This window comes from Ciconia boyciana, chromosome 6, assembly GCF_034638445.1.
Source record: "Ciconia boyciana chromosome 6, ASM3463844v1, whole genome shotgun sequence".
NCBI lineage: Eukaryota > Metazoa > Chordata > Aves > Ciconiiformes > Ciconiidae > Ciconia > Ciconia boyciana.
Window position 1 is genome coordinate 55,552,810 of NC_132939.1, and position 20,085 is coordinate 55,572,894.

General features: G+C 43.6%; 1 protein-coding gene across 11 annotated transcripts in view; it reads right to left on the reverse strand.

Annotated features, from left to right (window-relative positions):
• Window positions 1–20,085, reverse strand: part of SYNE3 (spectrin repeat containing nuclear envelope family member 3) — an 85,374-nt gene that overhangs the window by 37,645 nt on the left and 27,644 nt on the right. For 9 of the 11 annotated variants that reach the window (XM_072865030.1, XM_072865032.1, XM_072865031.1 and 6 more), the window contains 3 exons: window positions 8,595–8,752; window positions 5,491–5,663; window positions 4,741–5,050 (listed from right to left, as the gene is read on the reverse strand). In XM_072865030.1, the coding sequence (XP_072721131.1) occupies window positions 4,741–5,050; window positions 5,491–5,663; window positions 8,595–8,752 (641 nt within the window). Of the gene's footprint in view, window positions 1–4,740; window positions 5,051–5,490; window positions 5,664–8,043; window positions 8,097–8,594; window positions 8,753–19,843; window positions 19,992–20,085 lie in introns of those variants that run through there. The other 2 variants (XM_072865034.1, XM_072865037.1) reach the window with 2 other exon arrangements.

Consider the following 20,085-nt stretch of genomic DNA (forward strand, 5'->3'; position numbering starts at 1 on the left):
TCTGTCAAAATGAGAATAAGAGAGGCTGTGCTAGGGGCATGCAAATTGTTTTAAAGTGTTCATTATTTAAGTAGGCTGTACAGAAAGTCACCATCACCTTCAGTCATGCAGCCCAGGAACTTTCATACTTATTCAATTAGCAGATCACAAACTATCCTGTGGTGGTATTGCAGACCCTGGAAGCAAATGTAAGCCTATGGAAAGCAGGTTTCATTTTCTGAGTTACTGTGTGTGCACCCTATAACCAACAATCCCTGAACTTACAGGGACCTACACATCAAAAGTTGCTTCCCGCCGATCCAGTCTGGCACCCCTCAAAACAAGGCAGTCATATTTGCGCCGACTATCCTTGTTTGTCAGCAGAAGTTTAGGCCTTGCTGAAAGAAATTTTACACAGATCACGAGGAATCCTGCTCTGTTGTTTCACTAGTGTAATCCTCAACCTAAGTATTATTTCCTACAAAATCAGACTGATTTCTTGTTGCCCTTCACCATTTGGCATGGAGAGCAACTGACGTACGCTATGGTTACATTAGAAAAAATTTGTTCCTTGTGCAATCCATTTAGTGCTTGCAGCCCCTTGAAAGGCTTTGCTGTCACAGACAACGGGCTGAGTTTCATTTTGCATAATACGGGACACATCCCATGCCTCTGAGCAGAGCTTCATCCCAGCTGCCCTCCACAGAGAGTAAGGTGATAGCTGCAGTGGTGGGCAGAGTTTCAGAGTCCCCTCTGCGTTTCCCTTGTCTCTGTGAGGCTCTGGGCATGGTTCCACACCCGTCGACCCGCCTGAGGTGGCAGTGGGCCATCGCCATCCTGTCAGCCTTTCTCCAGCCAGGCCAGCAGAAGGGTGGCATGAGCATCAGTCACCATGGGATCTCCCATGTGCTGTGGGGTGGTGGTCCCTCTGGGACTTCGCCCTTCACCTTTGGGACAGGTTATGCCCATGGTGCCGTACAAAGCCACCACTCTCCAGGTGGCACCACACCAGTCTGCATTTTCCACCCTGCCACTGCAATCCCTGCTGACTTGTGCAAATCAAGAGTGACTCCCCTAAAGTCAGTTGACTTGCTTTGGGACAAGAGAGGGACAGCTAAGGGACAACTGTTTCCCATGGAGGATGAAATACTGCCCGCTTATTAGGGCAGGACCTTTAATAGCACCGCCTATGCAAACATGGGTTTGGATGAGACCAAAAAGCGGAATTGTGACCGTGGACTTCTGTGGCCAAGATGTATCCAGCAGAACACCTCACTTGTTTGCTAAATCCCCTTGCCTTGATTCTCAAATCTGCAGAGGTGCATACAGGTTAAATGATTTTCACCTTGACCTCAAGTGAGGGACTTGAAGAATGCAATCTTCAAGTGATGTAAATGGGCTAAACATCAAAGTGAAACAAGTCAGCCCAAGCTTATTGATTCCAAGGAATTAGGCTAATTTGTTGCACTGACAGAAGCTCCAAAGGGAGCAAGTCAGAATAACAAAGCAAAGCTATTATTAAACTCAAAAGTCTTACACTAATATATAGAGAGTTAAAAAGGAAGTTGAAATGACCCACCCTGGCCAGGCTATTCAGCCAAAACAAAGGAGCACACAGTTTGGATACTCCTGCTGGTCTGTGAGGTCAAGGAAGAGATGCCATGGATCTGGACAGACTGTGCTAGCTGTCAAACAAAAGGCTTACAAAGAGCTGGCTGAGCCCCCACCCCCGCAAGAGGTTAGGCAGGGAAACTTTCTAATGATGGAAAATATGGTAGCACTTGTTTCTGTTTGTTAGGTTAGCCATTCGGGGAGCAGGAGAACATTAAACTCCATCTCCACATGCACTTGGTTAATGTGAGGAGACATTAAGCAAGGACATGATCCTGGAAAGAGTGAGAGCACCGACAAGAAAAGAACAGGTTTGCCATGGGCTGCAGAGGAAGAGATGTGTCTGGGCAGGGTACGCCCAGCCCTGGGTACTCAAGAGGGTGGACAGAGGCATAGGAAACCCTCTCCCCTAAGCTCCCCTTACAGTCAGCAAAGGCAAATGAGCCTCCTCTGGAAGGCAATCTAGAGCACATAAAGGAAGCTTCTGCTTTAAATCCCTCTGTGGCATCTCAAGTAGAGTACAGAAAGCTCCTGTAGCCCTTCCTGGTGCTTTTCGTCTTAGCTCTAGGGTACGTGAGGGGTTGGCATTATAAATATCTAGGTTTCCGTTAACAGAGACAACATGGACTGAAATTCGTTTGATGTCCTCAGACATATTTGATATATTTGACTAATTATTAACACACTGTATATCATAATTTTTCTTACCACGTTCAGTCATCATTTATGCTAAAACCCAGAATCATCTACCTACGCATATTGTTATTTTACTAGGCAAGGGAAAGCAGGTAGGAAATGGCTGCCACATCTAAAAATATCCCTGCCAATGTCATTAAAAGAAAATTATGTGCTTTTAAAATTTGGGAATGATAAGGACACATGTTAGCACTAAGAAAGAAAAAAAAAACCCACCACTTGCTCATACCAGAGAAGCAATGTCACAGGCAAACCATTTAAGAAACACCATCCAAGAGCTTGCCTTCTGATAGAGCTGCACAACTGCATGGGATCTAAAAATGCTCTTCAAACACAAGTGTTATCTACAAACACCCGTGAGCCTCCTCTGGGAGGCAGCTCAGGCATTCAGCTGGCATTCAGCTGGCAAGTCACATTTAGCCTGGCCTCTCATCAGGCGAGGGGCCGGAACAATCCCCTTGCAACTCCTGCATCTCTTTCATTCATTCCTCCCTCCTGTTGGAAGAGGTGGCAGGGTTTCTCTAACTAGTGCTATACTTTCCAACGTGATTCCCAAGGTGCCTGTAACCTTGGCATTAGCTAATGAACTCTGCATTTACTTCAGTTGCAAAATCCAAAATTCCCAACTCCCTTCTTTGTTCCATACCTCCTGAAAGAGGCATTTCTTAGCTGGATTCTCTCACTCCATCCTTCTATGAAATGTGGTATTTGTAACCAATGCCAAAGAAAAGCTTTTTCTAGCATCTCAGTTGGCTGGAGACATAAAGACATATTTTGTCCAAGTACTATGAGCCACTTCCTGATCTCATTTACACCAGCACATATCCAAGCCAGTTAGAGAAATTACACTATGTAAAACCAGTCTCAGAGAGGTCACATTCTGGCTTTGAGTATTCAAATGACTTGTTTGAAAGAACTGCCTTATTAAAATAGCTAATGACTGTCTCCTGCTTCAAAACCAAAGGCAAATCTTGGTTAGAAGGGAGTGAATGAGAATTTTAAATGGCAATCTAGATAGACAACACCTGAATTCCCAGGAACCTTCTATTCATAAATCCAGTTGCCTTGTAATGAAGAGATATGTAATGAGACCTTTAAAAATAAATAATCAATGTTGAGGCACAAGTCTGTTGGTGGCTTTATAACCTCTCTGTGGTAGCTGCAGTTACAGAATTTCCAAATATGCTCTGGTTTTTGGAGAGACTTATTAGTAGCAGTTTTATCTTTATGGATAAAAAATATCTGAATTTCATGCTCACAAAAGGTGCCAGCTTGACATTTTTTTTGTTGTTTTTGGTTTTGGGGTTTTTTTTAAAAACAGAAAAAGTATCTGAAGAGCAGGCAGAGCAATGGCATGAGCATCTCAATAGCGTTGTTCTTCCAGTGTGATCTGAAGTTAACTTTGTATGACAGCACCCAGAGCAGGAGAGCATACATCACTATCGGGCTCCAGTTCTGGGCTGGGACAGAAGTGTGGGAAGAAACAGAAGGCAACATTATGACAGAGCAGATAACAGAGCCAATGCAATGAAAATGATTTGTATTTGCACCAGGTAGTTCCAGCCTATGGAATTCCTGGAAGCCACTGTGAGACAAAGACTAGATTTTAGTCTCTATATGCTTCGGATAGATGTGTCTGTCTGTATTTCAAATATCCCTTTGAGTATTTCTATTGATACAGGCTAGTAAGAAACTGAATTCTTCCACTCACCTGCAGATGTCTGCCCCTCAGCCATGCCACATGATCCAGCCCTGTCTTTACCCGAGTTTTACAAGTTAAAAGTATGAGCCTTATCTGAAATCTTTACCCAGGAATAGGGTCAAAGGAAATCACTGACACTGAAAGATGAACTAGGATGTCTTACACCAGACTATCTAACAACTGTTCAAGCTGGAAGATTACCATCAGGCAAGGATTAGTATCTGTGTGCAGTGAAAATCTTTCAGACACTGGAACTGGCTAGTTGAGTTCAGTGTTGGGCCACAGTTGAGTCCCACATCCGTGTTTCCCAGTTCTGCAGGCAGGGAGCATAGCTCCGGATCTGGACCAATGCTACACCCTCCAGCAAGGGTGCATGTATGTAAAATTCCCTGGCTCTGGGAATGAGTACTTTGCATCTGGTTATACAAGGATCGCTAATGCACTGAAAGATGAGGAACAATTCAAACTTTATACAGGGATGATCTACACCAATATTCACTAGATCATAGCAAGCAGCTTGCAGTTACTTTACAACAACTTACTATAAAGTACAGTGTGAGAGCATCCCAATTAACAGCTTATCCTGGGACATGATGACTGCTGCAAACAGTCCACTGACTGAAAGAACAGGGGTCCTCGGCTCCATTTCTTTTTCCAGCCCTACCAGGTAAGCCCCATCACTCAAGAAGCAGATAGCAAACAATACTGTATATTGGTGAAATGTGAACACCTCCCATTCTTTATAGGTGTACCTGAGCTTCTTCCTTGATTCCTTCATATTCCACCCTCATTTTCTTCTGAACATCCTCATCAACGCTGGGGTCACCTATCCTGTTGAACAAGGAAGCAGCTTCCTCTAGCAGCCTTTCCAGCAGGACTGACTGATTTAAGACATCATTCAGCAGAACCTGAGCATGGCTCAGCTGCCACTGCTTCTCCTTTAAGCCAAGCTGCAACTCAATGTCAGGCTCCAAGGTCACCCTCATGTTGTGAATCCATGCGTAAAACTCATCTTGGGCTTTCAGGTACTCACTCCAGTGCAGCCAGACCCACTCAATACGGCTGTTGGGGAGAGCAAGAGAGATGAGTTAGATTAAATTACGATGGGAGCAGTGGAGACTGGCAAGCTCAGACGGCTTTCAAAGCAAAGGACAAGGTTCTCAGCAATTTTAAGCTGCTCTGACTTCAGAAGCTCAGGATTCACTTCCCAGGCCCTCCCTGCTCAGGGAGGAAATATTCTGTACAACGTCCCTGCGCCTGGCAGAACTCATCCCTCAAGCCCATGAGATGGGCTGGCTGTGACGGGACAGAGCACTGAGGTCCCACCAACCCTCTCTCCCCACACAGTCCTCCACATGCTCAGGGGACTGGGATTAGCACTGATTGCCATCTACAGTCCAGACAGCAGACAAAGGCAGGAAGCACTTTATGAAAGCACTGGATGAGACAACTGCCTCAACACACCAAATAGCAGTCTTGTGCAAAAAGTACATTTGTCTTACCTGTGACAGTGAGTAATGTATATGGCTGTCTCTTCCCACAAGGCTTTAATGTCTTTCAGTTTAGATAGTACCTCGTGCTTCTTATCCTCACCGATGCTGCGAAGAGCAGCATCTGCCTTCACAAGAATCAAGTCCATTTTCAAGCTGCCTTCTGGTTCCAGTGCACGTATTTTCTATGAGAAAAACAAATGAGACTGAAAGCACGAAAAGAAAGCAAGCATAATTGTTGCCATTTAAACTTTGTTTTTACCCAGGAATCATGAAGTCCCTGCTGCAAAGCCTCTCCTGAACAGAAAATATGAACTTCTCTTCAGATTTGTTTATTCTTAAACTTCCCAAAGGACTGAATTGAATTGAAAACCACGTAGCAATTGAAAAACATTTTAAGTTAGCTACAAAAACCAGATCATCTTCTATCAAATATCTGCAGCTGTGTTTCCATTGCGGTTATAAAGTTAATAGCACTATGTTGCCACATGCCAGTTGTTCTCCTCCACCTGCCAAAGAGTGTAGAGGCAATCTCCACAGGGTACACTGCAACATCTCAATTTTAAGCTCTACTATAAGAAATCATGAAGCATATTAAAAAGGCTTCCTATTGCAAATAAAAGTTGGCTCAGTACACAAGCCAAGAGAAATTAACTAGTGGAATTTTCTGCCTGCTACCAACTTTTGCTTTGACCCTAAATTGCTAAGTTATGAATTGGTGAAAATGTGTATCTTACACAAATTGGAATGCCAGGAACTGAAAGTTAAGCCACCTAATTTTAAGTAGATTCTCTTCCTCTACCCAAAGAGGAAAATCAGCACAACTTCTGTAAAATGTAACAGATTAATTATGTCCCGATTTGGATGTCAGCTATCAGCATCACTTTATCCAAATTTCTGACACCATCAGATTAGCTTTTCTTGCTGTTCTTCCACAAACTCCTGGCAAACTGCAGGCTCTCAAGTTTGAAGGAAAAGGCTTCTATAATGAAAACGCTGAGAGGTTCAAAATCAGCAACTACTTTTGGAAAGATTAGGCCCATGGGATTTGTTCAAAAAAATCATGCCATTTATTGCAAAGGTGAGACCAAATCACAGGCCTTTGGATTTCCAGTCTCACATTCTGGGAAAAAACTGTTCTTTTGGCATGTACACAGCACATCTGCATGTGATGTACAAACAGGTGTTTGGACGAACTATCTACTATGAAAAGTGTGATTAAAAGAATCCAGGAAAGCAGGGCAAAGGGTAGGGCAGAGAAAGAAAATAAAAGCCACAGCTATCACCCGCCAGGAAAAATTTAAGAGTAAAGCTGTATTCTAAACCTGACATTTTTCCAGCAAGTAAAAGCAAACAACAGCCAGAGAGCAAGCAGTGGCTGTACAGGCATTTTTCTTTTTCAAATCTGTTTTTTAAATGATTGCTATCTTTGGCTGGCATTTTCTTTAACAAATTAACAGAAAATAAACCACAGGAAGGAAGCATGAAAAAAAATGCAGGCCAGATGCAAAAAAGGAACTGAAAAATGATCACTGGATTTGAAAACAGCCAATAGGTGAAGCAGCAAGCACATCACAAGGAGACATGAGCTAGATAGGGAAGCCAGGCCCAGAAAGGAGGCAGGATGAGGGAGCAGGAGGTGGATGAGATACACACAGGAAGAGAGAACAGACACTTGTTATTCTTTAGAATGATGAATTTCCAAAATCTGAATTGAAAAAAAATATTCTAACATTATTTTGTGCATGTTATAGACCTCCTCCAAAGCCCACAGAAGTCAACAGCCTTCAGTTCAGGCCATATTAAATCACCACAAACCTCTAAACCTTACATCTTGTTGTCTTTGCCATGAATGCACCCCTTTTGCCAAACTACCACTCGCCCTACTCAAGTTCCTGCGTTTCTTGTGTGTTTTTTGAAACATATCATGTTTCCCAGACAAAAAGAAAGGGTGAAAATAATTTAAGGGCAGAAATAAATCTATAGACCAAGAGGAAATACTTTAGATTTTCATGACTGACGTGCAAGTCTAGCCATCATCCATCACTCCATGAACAGTCTCTATATTATGCCAGAGGCAAGATCCAGCCTCCAATGAGCCACAGTTAAGGAAAAAGCCTGAAGACATCGCTGTACCATCATGTAAACTACCTCGTCCTCCATGTAAGCCTGCAATGTTTTTTCTTTGGAGCTGTTAAACTTCAGAAGAGGCAGTCCAAACATAAGTAGACACACAGAAAGACTTTTGGGTAAATAATGATGGGAAAGATTTGGCCATTTAATTTACAGAACAGACTAGTTGGAATTAAAGGCAATACAAGTATAAAAATAGTTTCAATGTTAATCATAGAAATACCACCACTCCCTCTAATCATGAGCGGTAGAGATGGGACAAACAGGAGTGTTTCATTCTCCAAGATTACAAGAACAAGATAACATCTAATGAAACTGAAGTTAATGAATGTGAAATCACAGTAAGAAAGCAGGCACAATCTGCAATGGGATCTCTGTGAGAAGAGTTATACAAAAGATTAAGTAAGAATAGAAAAAAGTGAAAACATTTACCTTTTCATTAGACAGATTATAAAGGGGAGCTGTAAACCATCTTATCATCAGGGCTGATGGAAAAGAAGAAGGGGATTACTCTAGAACAGTCCATTACTAGGACACTGCAATCTTTCTCTATCAGTGCCAGAGTCCTAGGGGAGACAGAACACTAGTGTGACCTGATTCTCTCATACTACATGCTGGCCTTCTGCAAATCACTATCTGCTTATTTCAAGCAGCGACTCAATTGTGTCAGGTTTGAGCATGCTCATAGGAGAGTGTAAACAATTTAACCTGACAAACCTGCTGCTAGTCTTCCAAATCAGTCTGAAAAGCTTGGAAGCCTGTGATATCAAATTGCCATTTTTCTACAATGTCTGTAAACATTTTCCATATGGAAAAATTAGACAGAATACTGATGCAAACCCATCCACATAGGACCAATATTCCAGCAAGCAGGGGCAGCTGATAGTTTCCTAACGGAAAACTCCAGAGCTCACAGTAATAACTGCTGTAACAATGGCAGCAGTGACAGCCACCTCTGAACTCGTACATCACTCTTCCCTTACCTCAGTTTCTCTCAGTCTGGCTTCTAGGGCAGATCGAGGTCCCTTGGTGTTGTCATTGATCCTCAGTCTCTCTTGGATGGCCTTCATCCAAGCTTCTGCATTCTCCACGCTACTGTCAAATTCATCCTGTAGCTGCTGAGTCATTGCATTCGAAGAAGCTGAAAGGATAAGAAACAGGGAAGTAAGCAGATTTTGGTTAAGACCTAAACACGAATGCATTCAAGGCAATCTAAAGGAGCAAGGGAGAAAAGCTAATGATGTTGTGGCTTTCCTTTTTAATGATAGTACCAAAGAATGTAGCAGTATCGCGATTCAGTTGAGCACAGAGAACACATTCACTCTGCAGCTTTCCCAAATGAAAATATACCAGGAAACAAAAAGAAGGTGGAGAACTGTGGGAGGCTCCATTACAGTAAACAGATTCAATTCAAAGCTTTCAAATTAGATTAATCTGGTGTTTGTGGTGTATTCCAGATTGGCTACACCAATCACAAACACTTTCTGTCTCTTCCCAGAGCCTAGGCAGTACAAAACTCTCCCTATGTCCTTCCAGAGCACTTCAGCACATGCTTAACTTAGAGGTATATAAACCCTTTAAAGCTGGTGAGATCAGGATTAGATGCTTCAGCCTTCAGTTAACTTGTCCTGCTGAGACCATGAAGTTATCCGAATGCACATGCAGTGAGTCTGGGATATACAGACACAACGGGAATTGGCCAGCAACCACCAAGAGAAACAACTCACAAGCCATCACATGGGAATATCAACACTTATGGATTTCTTCTTTTGCCACCTCTTGTATTCCATACCAGGCTCTGAGCTTTTCATTTTCCCCTCCCTCTCTCTTGTTGCCCCTTCCTGATCAGTGGGTGGGTGTGATGGTTGCTCGCTCTGTTGACGTGCTCTTGTGTCTTCTCTGTTTAGAGCACAGGCTCTCTGCTGCCCAGACGGCCTCCTTTGTGCCTGTACAATAGAGGAGAGCCATCCTACGCTTGCCCTTAGGCACTGCCATACTCAACTTGACTAATAATGATGAATCATAACAAAGGCCCCTGTAGGTCAGCTCCACTGAAGTGAACAGAGAAATAGCCATCGACATTAAATGGTTTTGGATCACATCCTACAGCTACTGCCAGCCAAGCAGTCAGTGTCTCCTGTAAACTAAAATATTCTTCCTCTTTGTTATGGATCACTGAAATATTTTTGCAGCACCAAGTTTGAGGATTAATTACTGAATCCAAATTTGTTGTGCAGAATTCAGTTCCACAACAGACCCCTCAGTTTCCATGAGACAATTCATGTGGAAGAAAGTGCTTGCTGTGAGAAGCAGAGCATGGCTCTTGCTGAAGCTGGACCAATGGTGTTTTGTAACCACTTTAACTCTCGGCAGCTTCGTCTTTACAGGGGAGAGCCATCCTGCTTCTGCCCACTGGCAGAAAGCTTCCCACCATCCTGATGATGTTCCTGCATGAGGTAAAAGGATTCATGCAATATGATGTCCTCCCCCATAGCTCCCAGTGCATTTTCTTCCACATTAGACCAGAGGAAACAAGACGTTAGTGTTCACAACACTGATGTCTGGCAACAGAAACAGTCTAAATTGTTGCTTCCCAGCTTTCAGCAGGCTTTATGCTCAACGGGTCCCAGAACAGAGTGAGAGAACTGCACCCGCAGAGCAGCTACTGCCCTACCCACGGGGATTACTGGAGCAGAGGACAGGTCAGACCTCCATGCGCAGACAAGCAGAGCAGCATTTGCGTGGAAGAGGGAATTCCTCCCGAAGTGGGAGATGTCAGATGGAGCAGAATCCAAAGCTGTAACTCTCAAAGCTAGAGGGCAGTTTTAAAAAGTGTGACCTCCCCTTGAAAAGATTAAAGAAGAGAACAGGATGTACTGGATTTAGTGAGGGTGGTGTGGCACGGGGCAGCTACTCCCTCTCTCAAATATAAAAAATATGACAGGACATATAATTAAAGCTAAAATCACTGACTTGCATCACAAGCATCCTAAGGATGAAGCCGGCTAAAGGAGTAATGTTGTTTTCAGTAGATTGCTAGATAGCTGTATCATTTTCCAACTATGACTGGTCCAGAACTGACGTTTCTGAACTATAATAATACAACCCTCAGAAAAAAGCACAGATCTTTTTGCAGCTAACTGATCAACTCATTTTCACATTAACATTTCTCATTATATCCAGCAGCCATAGAGGAACTGTCCCCTACAACTTTCCCTGTTACATACATACATTTCTGGGCAAATAGTTTCTGAATGTGCGAGTGTAAGCTGTGGCGATTCCAGTTATGCTGTTGTGAAATAAAAACTCATGGTACATTTGCTGGATAGTCTCTGATGAGGAGTGGCATTCATTTCCTAGGCGAGGTTTCTACTCCTGGCAACATCCATATCATATTTAAACCTGGCTTCAGAACTTCAGCCATGGAGTAGCGAATACAGAACATTATGTTACGCTAGTCCTATTTCTTACAAAAAGTAGAGGGCGATCAAACATGGTTAAGAAGCAGTGGAAAACCTACCATCATCTAACATGAAAAAAACCCGACTCACACTCTGCCCTCATGCTGCTCTCCTCTGAGCACAAGGATTTTCTGTCCAAAATCCACAGATACACAGACCCCCATCCCACACACAGGCATTCCACGTAAGCAGCCAACGCAGGAAGCCATGAAAAATGTTATTTCAATATTAAGATCACCAGTTTGCAAAGGAAGAGAAACACTTCGTTACTCCAACTGCCTGCATAACATTGTTGACTGATTTTGATCAAGTAACTCCTACACCTAGCACCGTAAAGATGATTAAATTTAGCACGGACTCTGACCCAGTGCCCAGGTGGATTTCATGGTAACCTTATGACCTGCAATACCTGACATGGGTTTGGGCTGCCTGTTGAGACCAACTGTGTCCTGTTCTCCCTCCTTCCTCCACAGTGGGCAGCCAGACCCTGGCTGAAGCAATCAGCTACAGTGTCCCAGAGCCTTTTGTTCTGGAACCTGCTCACCCTTCCCAGACATTAAAGGCATGGGTTGATATCTGCAAGGAAAAAGTATGTTTTCTGATTTATTTTCTGCTTGAGAGGAAGAACAGCTGTTGACTCTATCTGATATTTGGCAATATCTGTAATTTTTTTGCAACTGCTCCTACAGCTGGGATAAAAGATTACTGGATAAGTGTTAATGAATCAACAGTATTTACCCCATTTCTGCTGCATCATTGGGACTGAATGATTGAGCAATACTTCCGGACATGAAATACAGGGCTCTGATCAGTACAAGAAATACAAAGGAGACATAGCAGCTCCTGGAACAGACCTGAGCTGTTCAGCTGTGCAACGCCAGCATTCACAGACCAGCCTGCAATGGCAGCAGACCATTAGGGCCACCTGTACCGTGGTGCGACAGGCCCTGTTCCAGGCCGCAGGCTCAGTCGCTAGGACCCACTGCGCCAGGGAGAGCCTCCCCTTAATCACAGGTGCGATCCTCTGAGCAATTTGTACAAAATTATTTTTATCATAGTCATTTTCAAATGCATGTAGCTGTTCAAAACAGCTTATCATTTTAATGCCACTTGAATCGGTGTATTAATTCATACCGTGGAAGGCGTATTTATACTGCAGAAAGTGTTTAGCATCTCTATACATATGTTACTAAATGAGGGTAATAACTATGCCTAAGAAATTCTGGCACAGATAATGAGATGCTGAGCAAAACCAAGTTTTATTTGTCCAAATGCAATAACATGGTTACTTAGTAGAGGTAAGGAAGAAGCGTATTTCAGGGTGCTGAGCATAACTGACCCAGGACAGCTCCTGCAGCATGTCCAGTGGTTATAAAAAGCACGTTTCAGGAACAGGAAAATGTAAGACACAGATTAGCTCCAGAATCCTTTAGCTGAACCTCTCCCACACCACTAGTCTTCCTACCTTCTCCGAATCACCCTCCATGGCCCCCAAAACACTGGCTGGCAGTGTCTGGGTAGGCACATGTGTTTCAGTGCCACAGAGAGCACGACGCCTCAGCCCTCGCCCAGTTGCTCTGCCAGACCCACTGCACATCCACAGCACAAGCAGGGCTTGTACTGGGCCACCCGCACCTCGGTTACCACGCACAGGATATCTGCACCTTTGGAAGAGGGAAAGATGAACTCCTGTGGCAACACACACCTGTCTCAAGGCAGCATCGCTCCTCTCCCCCTCTCTCATCCAGGCACAAAACCATTTATTCAGCCAGGAGAGAAGTCAGAGGACTGTGACCCACCGCCTGTTCCCAAACTCCCTGAGGAGAAGGGGCAGGTGGCAGGGCACTGGGGGCACACGTGCTGTCCCCTAGCTTGCCCACGGGCCACAGGCTCAATACCCTGACATGAATTAATGAGATCCAAAGCAACAGCAAGCTGGGTTTTGCTTATAAAATCTGCTCAGCTCTTGAGCTGTGCCCTATTTGTGTTGGGCTGGGCTGCAGACAAGAGATACAGAGGCAGCCTTGCATCAGCTCTGGTCTTGGAGCTGTCTCGCTGAAAGAGCAGATAAATTAATTAGCTGACTGCTCTGTGTTATAGTTCTTGGAGCCACTACGTGGTAGCAGTGCCATGTAGGGGCACTGAGGGACATGGAGATGCTTGGGTCTCCACAGAAGACCTGACACAGCGAAAGGCACAGGTCATCCTCCATGTGATCCACCCAGCACTTATGGGGCCAAATTTCTCTAAGCACTTCTTCCGTAAGTACAGCTATTTCAGCAATCTTTCTAGTGCATCTAATAACTCTCACTAGGGTATTGTGAGATTTACTTGTTTAATATTTGTAATGCACTACTGAGAGCTTTTAAAGTTATTTTGCAAGTGTAGTGTCTTTTTGTTAGGATTATCCTGTTATTTTGCAATGTTTCTTAACGCACTATTTTCTCTCTGCCAAGTCATGCCTTTTTTTTTTTAAAAAACCAACTTCTTAAAATGTTTCTCACAACCACTCCCATTTTAAACATTCTTTATAAATAAATAAATAAATGTAAACCCTACATTTATAAAACACAGACTTTAAAATGGTTTCAATATGTCTTGGATTCCTATATTCATGTACTACTTGACTAGTTTCCAGAATTCAGTTCTTATGAAAATAAAAGTACAAAAATGCTCCAGGAAATTCAAATCACTCACCATTAGGGAGACCGTTTTCCAATTACTGAAATCCTTCAAACTTTTCATAACCCTTTCCATTTGGTTCTGGGATTGAACGTGAAAAAATAATTTAAAAAAACACTGGACTGTGTCAAATTTTATACAAATGCATGAGTGTGGAAGCAATTTTGGTTCTGGGAATTGTATCTGGGATAATTTAATAACTATTCAGCTTTCCTGGATACTCTAAAGAGAGCTCTGAGAAGGAGCAGAGCTGGGGAGCTCTGACCCATCTGCTTCAGGCTGGAGCAGAGGGTCAGTTGCTGGCACAGATCACAGAGCGGCGAAGCACTGACCGTTGTCTTTCCAAAGCTGAATATTCTTGGTCTGCTCCACAAGGAGCTGTTTTGAATCACGTTACCAGTAGCTGACGCCTTGCCAGCAGAGGGACTGAAAGCCTCCAGGGAGCCGCACCCACGTACAGAAGAGTTAAACCGCCTGAGTAGGTGCAGAAGCCCTCAAGGTTGCAAATAAAAGGTGTAGTTATTTCCAGCATAATCTTTTAGAGGCTCAAAACATTAATCCTATCACTTCGGCCATCTTCCAACACAGCCTTTTCCTGTGTTATTTGCAGTGAATGTTTATGACAGTCAGCGATTGTTTGCCCTAATTAATGAGCTAGAGAATAAATAGTTTTTTTGAATAAACACATCCATATCCGAGTTACAAGCATCCCCTTCAACCAAGGAATGCTAACATCATGAGCACCTAACAGCACTCATGCATATCATAACCATTTCCTTTCCCTTACAAAACAATCCATAGGAGGCCTATGGCTAATGCAAGACATTCTGCCACAACATGATCGCACCTGACAGTTTTCTACCTATTTGATTTAAAAAACCCTGAAAAGCAGAGAGAAAAAATTGTTTGTCAGACATGTTTTGCGCAGGCTACCTCTGAAAAAGCCTAACTTTTTTAACCATTTCTTTACAGATTAATTTCAGACTTTGGTAAGAGCCAGTGCAAATGGGGTATCTTTTTGCCTTATAAGAATGCTGTGGAAAATACATAATTCCCAGGTCTAAAAAAAGAATTCCCTAAAAAAGAAATCAAAATTTTAGAATAGTTCTATTTCTGAATGGAATCATCATATGCAAGTAAGGCAGAGCTGGGTCCTGGGGCTACCTTCCCTTTTAGTATCAGGAATGACAATCAGTAGATCTGACCACAGCATTTTTAGTTTTGATATTTTAATCTTCAAGTCATTTGGAAGTAAAAAGTATAGCTGAGGACTCTTAATTACAAATCTCTCCCCACTCCATACACTCCACACACACACTTCTGCATTCCCAGGTCACTCTAGGAGACAGGCTGCTCTACCATGATTCAACTAGATAAGTAAAATGCAGGGTTTAGTACCGGTCTAGAATTCCTTTTTACCCCCAGGGGGACAGCATACCTGTATTGGATATCTGTCTGGTTTAGATTTTGATCTTCTTTCCCCACATTATTGAGGTATTAAACAATCTTTAGAGCATTTATTTATTCAGCCACACCAGGGATTAAGCCTATCTCTATCCCTTTTATAGGTAACACCTCAGGTTCAAAGGCACTTTGTTTCTTGCCTCTAGGCAATAAGGAAATACTTGAAAGGACACGAATAAAATTGGTAATTCAAGTAATAAACACTGCAGACAGTGATTTTGAACCTTTTCTAATAGGTATACCTTCAAGTGTCTCTACAGAGATGCACATCTCTGTTCAGTGACTTTAAACTTAATGACAACAGGCCTGCTTTTCCTAGTTACTGTTCACAGACTCTTTCGTCTGGGAAATCACAGGTTAAACACCTCTAGTTTAAAACTTCAGCCGAGATTCTTCAGATCCAGGGTATCTGCTTTGGAAACTGCCCCTGGAGGGTACCTGCAGGCTTACCAGCAATCTACATCTTGTGAACTTGTCCCCAGCTGCTGAAGTAGGCTAGCTTTCAGCTTTGCTCTGCTTCCTAAGAGTTTTATCATCAGTCAGCCAACGAAAAAGCACTGCAAGCCAACAGTATTAGTCTCATGGTCTCTGGAGGCTAGAATTTATGTATTTAATTACCTCCCACTTGTCCTCCACAGACTGTATGATGCCTCAGTACTGGGTGCCAGTCACAGCACTGATATACTGACTAATCAACCTCTGTGGTATCTGCCTCTTGGCTAGAGATCAGTGACAAACTCAGAGTGAATAATGTATCTGATAAACCGTTCCTCTTTTGCTGGTCATATATTGTGTACGGACAATCTCATTTTCTCCAAGGTGTGGTTATTCCTAACTATTTGCCAAACATATTCTGCAAATTAGTTGTGCTCTGTAGACTATTCACAAGTAATCCTTCCTTGTGATTCTTAATACCCCAGCTGCGCTGTTTAATTCTGATTTGGCATCACAACCCTAGTAAGAAATTGTCTGTCTTCCCTGGCTGGCTGGCAGCGGCTCCTCTCGTTTGTGTGCAGTTTGTCACACGGTAACTCCCGAGGGCCATTTTCATAATCAGGACCCCAATGTGTTCAGCCACATACAAAGAGTGTGCGTTCACAGCGCCCTGCGGTGAGCAGAAGTGCCCTACAGTTAAAGGGATGATACCTCTGTCCCCAAGAGATTACAGATGACACATCAGAAGGGGTTCAGCAACGAAAGCAGGGCATCAGCGTGTACTTAGGGACACAGAGCGGTGGACGGAAGAAAGGGCCGTTAGAGACTGCAGCTGCATTCCCAGTGCTCTGTGCAAGCTCTGGTGGTTCCACCACCCACGTCCTCCGCCCACCCCTTGAAGCCAGACATACTCAGAGAGATCCTCAAGCCCTGCTCGAGCACCTGGCCTCAGTATGGGGCCTGCAAACACGCTGGGGCTCAGACGTGTCCCCCACACCCCGCGAGAGGATTCATGCACTGAACCTCAGGCTGTCGGTGGGACACCTTGAGCTAGGAGCCTGGCGATTCCCTGGGGACTCAGTGCGAGAGGGGGGCACTTCCAAGCAAGGATCCATGCCAGAGGTGGGACAACTTGCCTTCTGCAGGAATCCCATGTCCTGAAGAGGCCAACCATCGTAATGTGGCTGCTCAGGGCTATGGGATGTCAATCTGCCTACAAGTCAGCATCCTTTCCTCTTCCACATCCTTTCTTCTTCCACGTAACTGTTCCACATTTGGATCTAGGGGTTTTTGCATATACAATTTTTTTCCTCTTACAAAATCGGTGTTAAATTTTATTTGACCATCAGTCAAATGCCTCTGCCTCTGAGCAATTTTGTACAACCTGGGAGCACTAAGCACACAGCTTTTAAACTAATAATCCTTGTAAGTCAAGTATTTACTAGAAATATTTGTTAGAAATAGTCCCTTGCAAGTACTTTACAAGTATACTCTAAGGGCACAATATCTTTTGTCCCCTTTAGAAGAGCAACTGAAGGACTAATTCCCCAAAACATAAGATTTCTCAGATATATCTTTCAAGACATTATCAATAGGGTGAGGCTAATGAGATATTTATATGGAAAAAGTGAAACTCATTGGAATTAAAAAAAAAAATAGTTAGCGAGTAGGACAATACTAATTTTAAATACTGAAGCTGTTGCTTAAAATAAATTAGTGATTTTCATGGGATCAAAGCACATGATTATGGAAAAATTAGCAATTTTAATTTGTAGGGAACAGGAAGATCTGTTTACACAAAGAAAGAGAAAAATGACCACTACAAGAGCTAAACCCTTGAAATGCTGTCAAAAACATACAGCAGGGTAAGTAAAGCTAGACTTAAACAGCCAGCACTCTGGACATAATTTAAAGTAATGATTAGTAATTAGTAATGTGCTAAGCTGATAATGCCAGGCTTTATTTTGCAAAACAGCACTGGTTTGTGTTCACACAAACCCGTGGGCAAAGAAGGCCTGCCTGTGTCCCCAACAAAATACACTCCTGCAACGTCCTGTGGACGCCAGCAACCGCATCCCCAAGCTCAGAAACAAAGTAGACCACTGCAAAACGGTGGGTCTAAATTAACTGTGAGTGGTTGAGAACATTTCTGGAATTGAATAAAACAGGCTGCTTTCTCGTGACTCATTTTTGCCTGAACTATTGCAGTTTCCACATCTTCGTCACCCTCCCACCGTGCGTGCTCGCCAGGCACTGTGGGTTAAAGAGCAAGATCACATCTCTGCTTTCGACTGCAAAGATCCCTCCCAGCAGCCGCTGGAGCAGAGCAGCTCTCGGCTCTGTAAAGAGACCAGCATCGCCGCAACGCCAGTGCTCTGCATAGCCCAGGATTTCACAACAGCGATGAAGAATGCCTCCCACGTGAAGCAGCACTGCCCTTTTAGTAGTCTTTGTAGCCTGACTGAGGACTGAAGTCCTACCGTTTATAAACCTAAAGGGGATTTGAATCTCCTCCTACTGCGATTAATCAAAACCAAAACCAAGAGGACAGTGTCAGCAGGACCCAGCAGTGAGCCGCGTTTGTCAGCAGTCCACCTCCAGTGAGGAGGACCAGAGAGTTATTTAAAGCTGTGATCACAGATAATTACCGTGCTGAGCAGCAAGAGTAAAGCCGATGCTTATTCTTCTCACTCTTACATCATCCACTTTTAATTACCTTTTAGAAATAGAATACTACAACAAACCAAAGCTCTTTTTTTTTCTGTGGACATCCAAAAAGATGAGCCAGCTCAGCTCTATTTAGACCCCAGTGGGACCTCAGGGCCTACTTCTTCGCAGCAACTTTGAAAATCCCACCCGAAATATTATGGGACACAGCTCTGGGGCTGCCGGTTGCCAGAGAGCTAACCCAACGTTAAGCTGAGGATTTGCACGCACAGGCTGGCATATTTGACAAACATTTCCTGACAAACGTGTCATAGCACTAACAATTCTCAAACACCTGAAATAAGGAAAAGGCATAGAGACATAGATTTTCATAACCCAAGTAATATATAATTCTTCTACAAGGAGTAATATACATCATGGCACAAACTTAACTTCAATCTAAAAGAAATAATAAGCTTTCCTAAGTAGTGTCCAAGGCCATCTTTTAAAGATACCACAAACACTTGTTATATTTTAAAGGCATTTCATGTTACTGGAATTTTCCCCTGCTATTACCTTTGAATTCACAGATCAGGGCTCAGCAGGTACCTTGCTAAAGGTTGACTCAGAAAACAGGCGAAGCCAGGTTATCACCTTCCTGGAGGAAAACGCATTTGAGTCGGTGACAGGGGACCGCTGCCAAAGCACAGCACAACAGAGCCTCCAATAATCAGATGTTTTGTGTGAAGGGCTCAATGAGCACAATATGAGCGACAATGCTAGATGCAAATTGTACTCCCTAATTAAAAAAAAAAATACTGAATTTCTTTAATCTCTTTTTAACTTATTGCATACACCCAGGTCATATTTCAACAGTTGTATATGGGACTTTAAACCCACACTATTTAACAAACTTCAGGAAAGGGATCTCAGCTGTCCCAACTTGGTGAACATTTTGGGGCTGTAAAAGCTGATATCGTGTCTTGAGTGCCAGCAACACTTCCAACAGATACTCTTTCTATCAACTTCACTGGCTGCCCCTTATCTCCAACCCTTGTGGTGAACACCATGGGAGGGATATTTTCACTTCTTTTTCCCCGCCTTACGTGAAGGAGTTCCCCATCCTGGCCTCCTGCTCACAAAACAGTTCATCAGGCCTTAATTTGTCGCACAGGGCCCTGGCCCTCGGATCCTCCCGCCCTCTCCGCCGGCACCCTGCGGCACTCGCAGCAAGCAGAGGCGAGGTGTGGGCTTTCTCTGGAGACAAGCGCCCGAGTGGGCTGGTCTCTGTGTGTGACACCAGCAACCAGGCGGGTGCTGCCGGAGCAGCCACTTATTTCTATCTCCTTTTCATTATAATTCAAATCCTTGAAATTTCAAGGAATTTAATATCTTTGACACTTCTAACTCTCTGGCAAATTTAACGGGAAGTGGAAAATTAGTTCAAAAAGTTCTTAGGAGCCAAAAGATACAGACACACCACAGGGTCTTGACCATCTCACTTCCTTATGAAACAAAAGTAACAAACCTTGCAAAAACCTTACCAAAATCGTGGGAATTCTGGAAGAAAGGGCAGGTAAAAGTCTGCGGTGATTTTATCAAAGTTCCCTGCTGGGTTTCCAGCACAGCAAGTGCAATCCAGCCTGGCCCCCGCGGGGCGTTACGACAGCGGTTCGACACGGCTGGCAGCACGAGCAAGTCTGGCGCGAAGAGAAACCAGCGGCTTCCTCCTTACTCATGTCGGAGGCAGCACAGGATTTCCTCTTTGCCTCCTACGACATGGTAG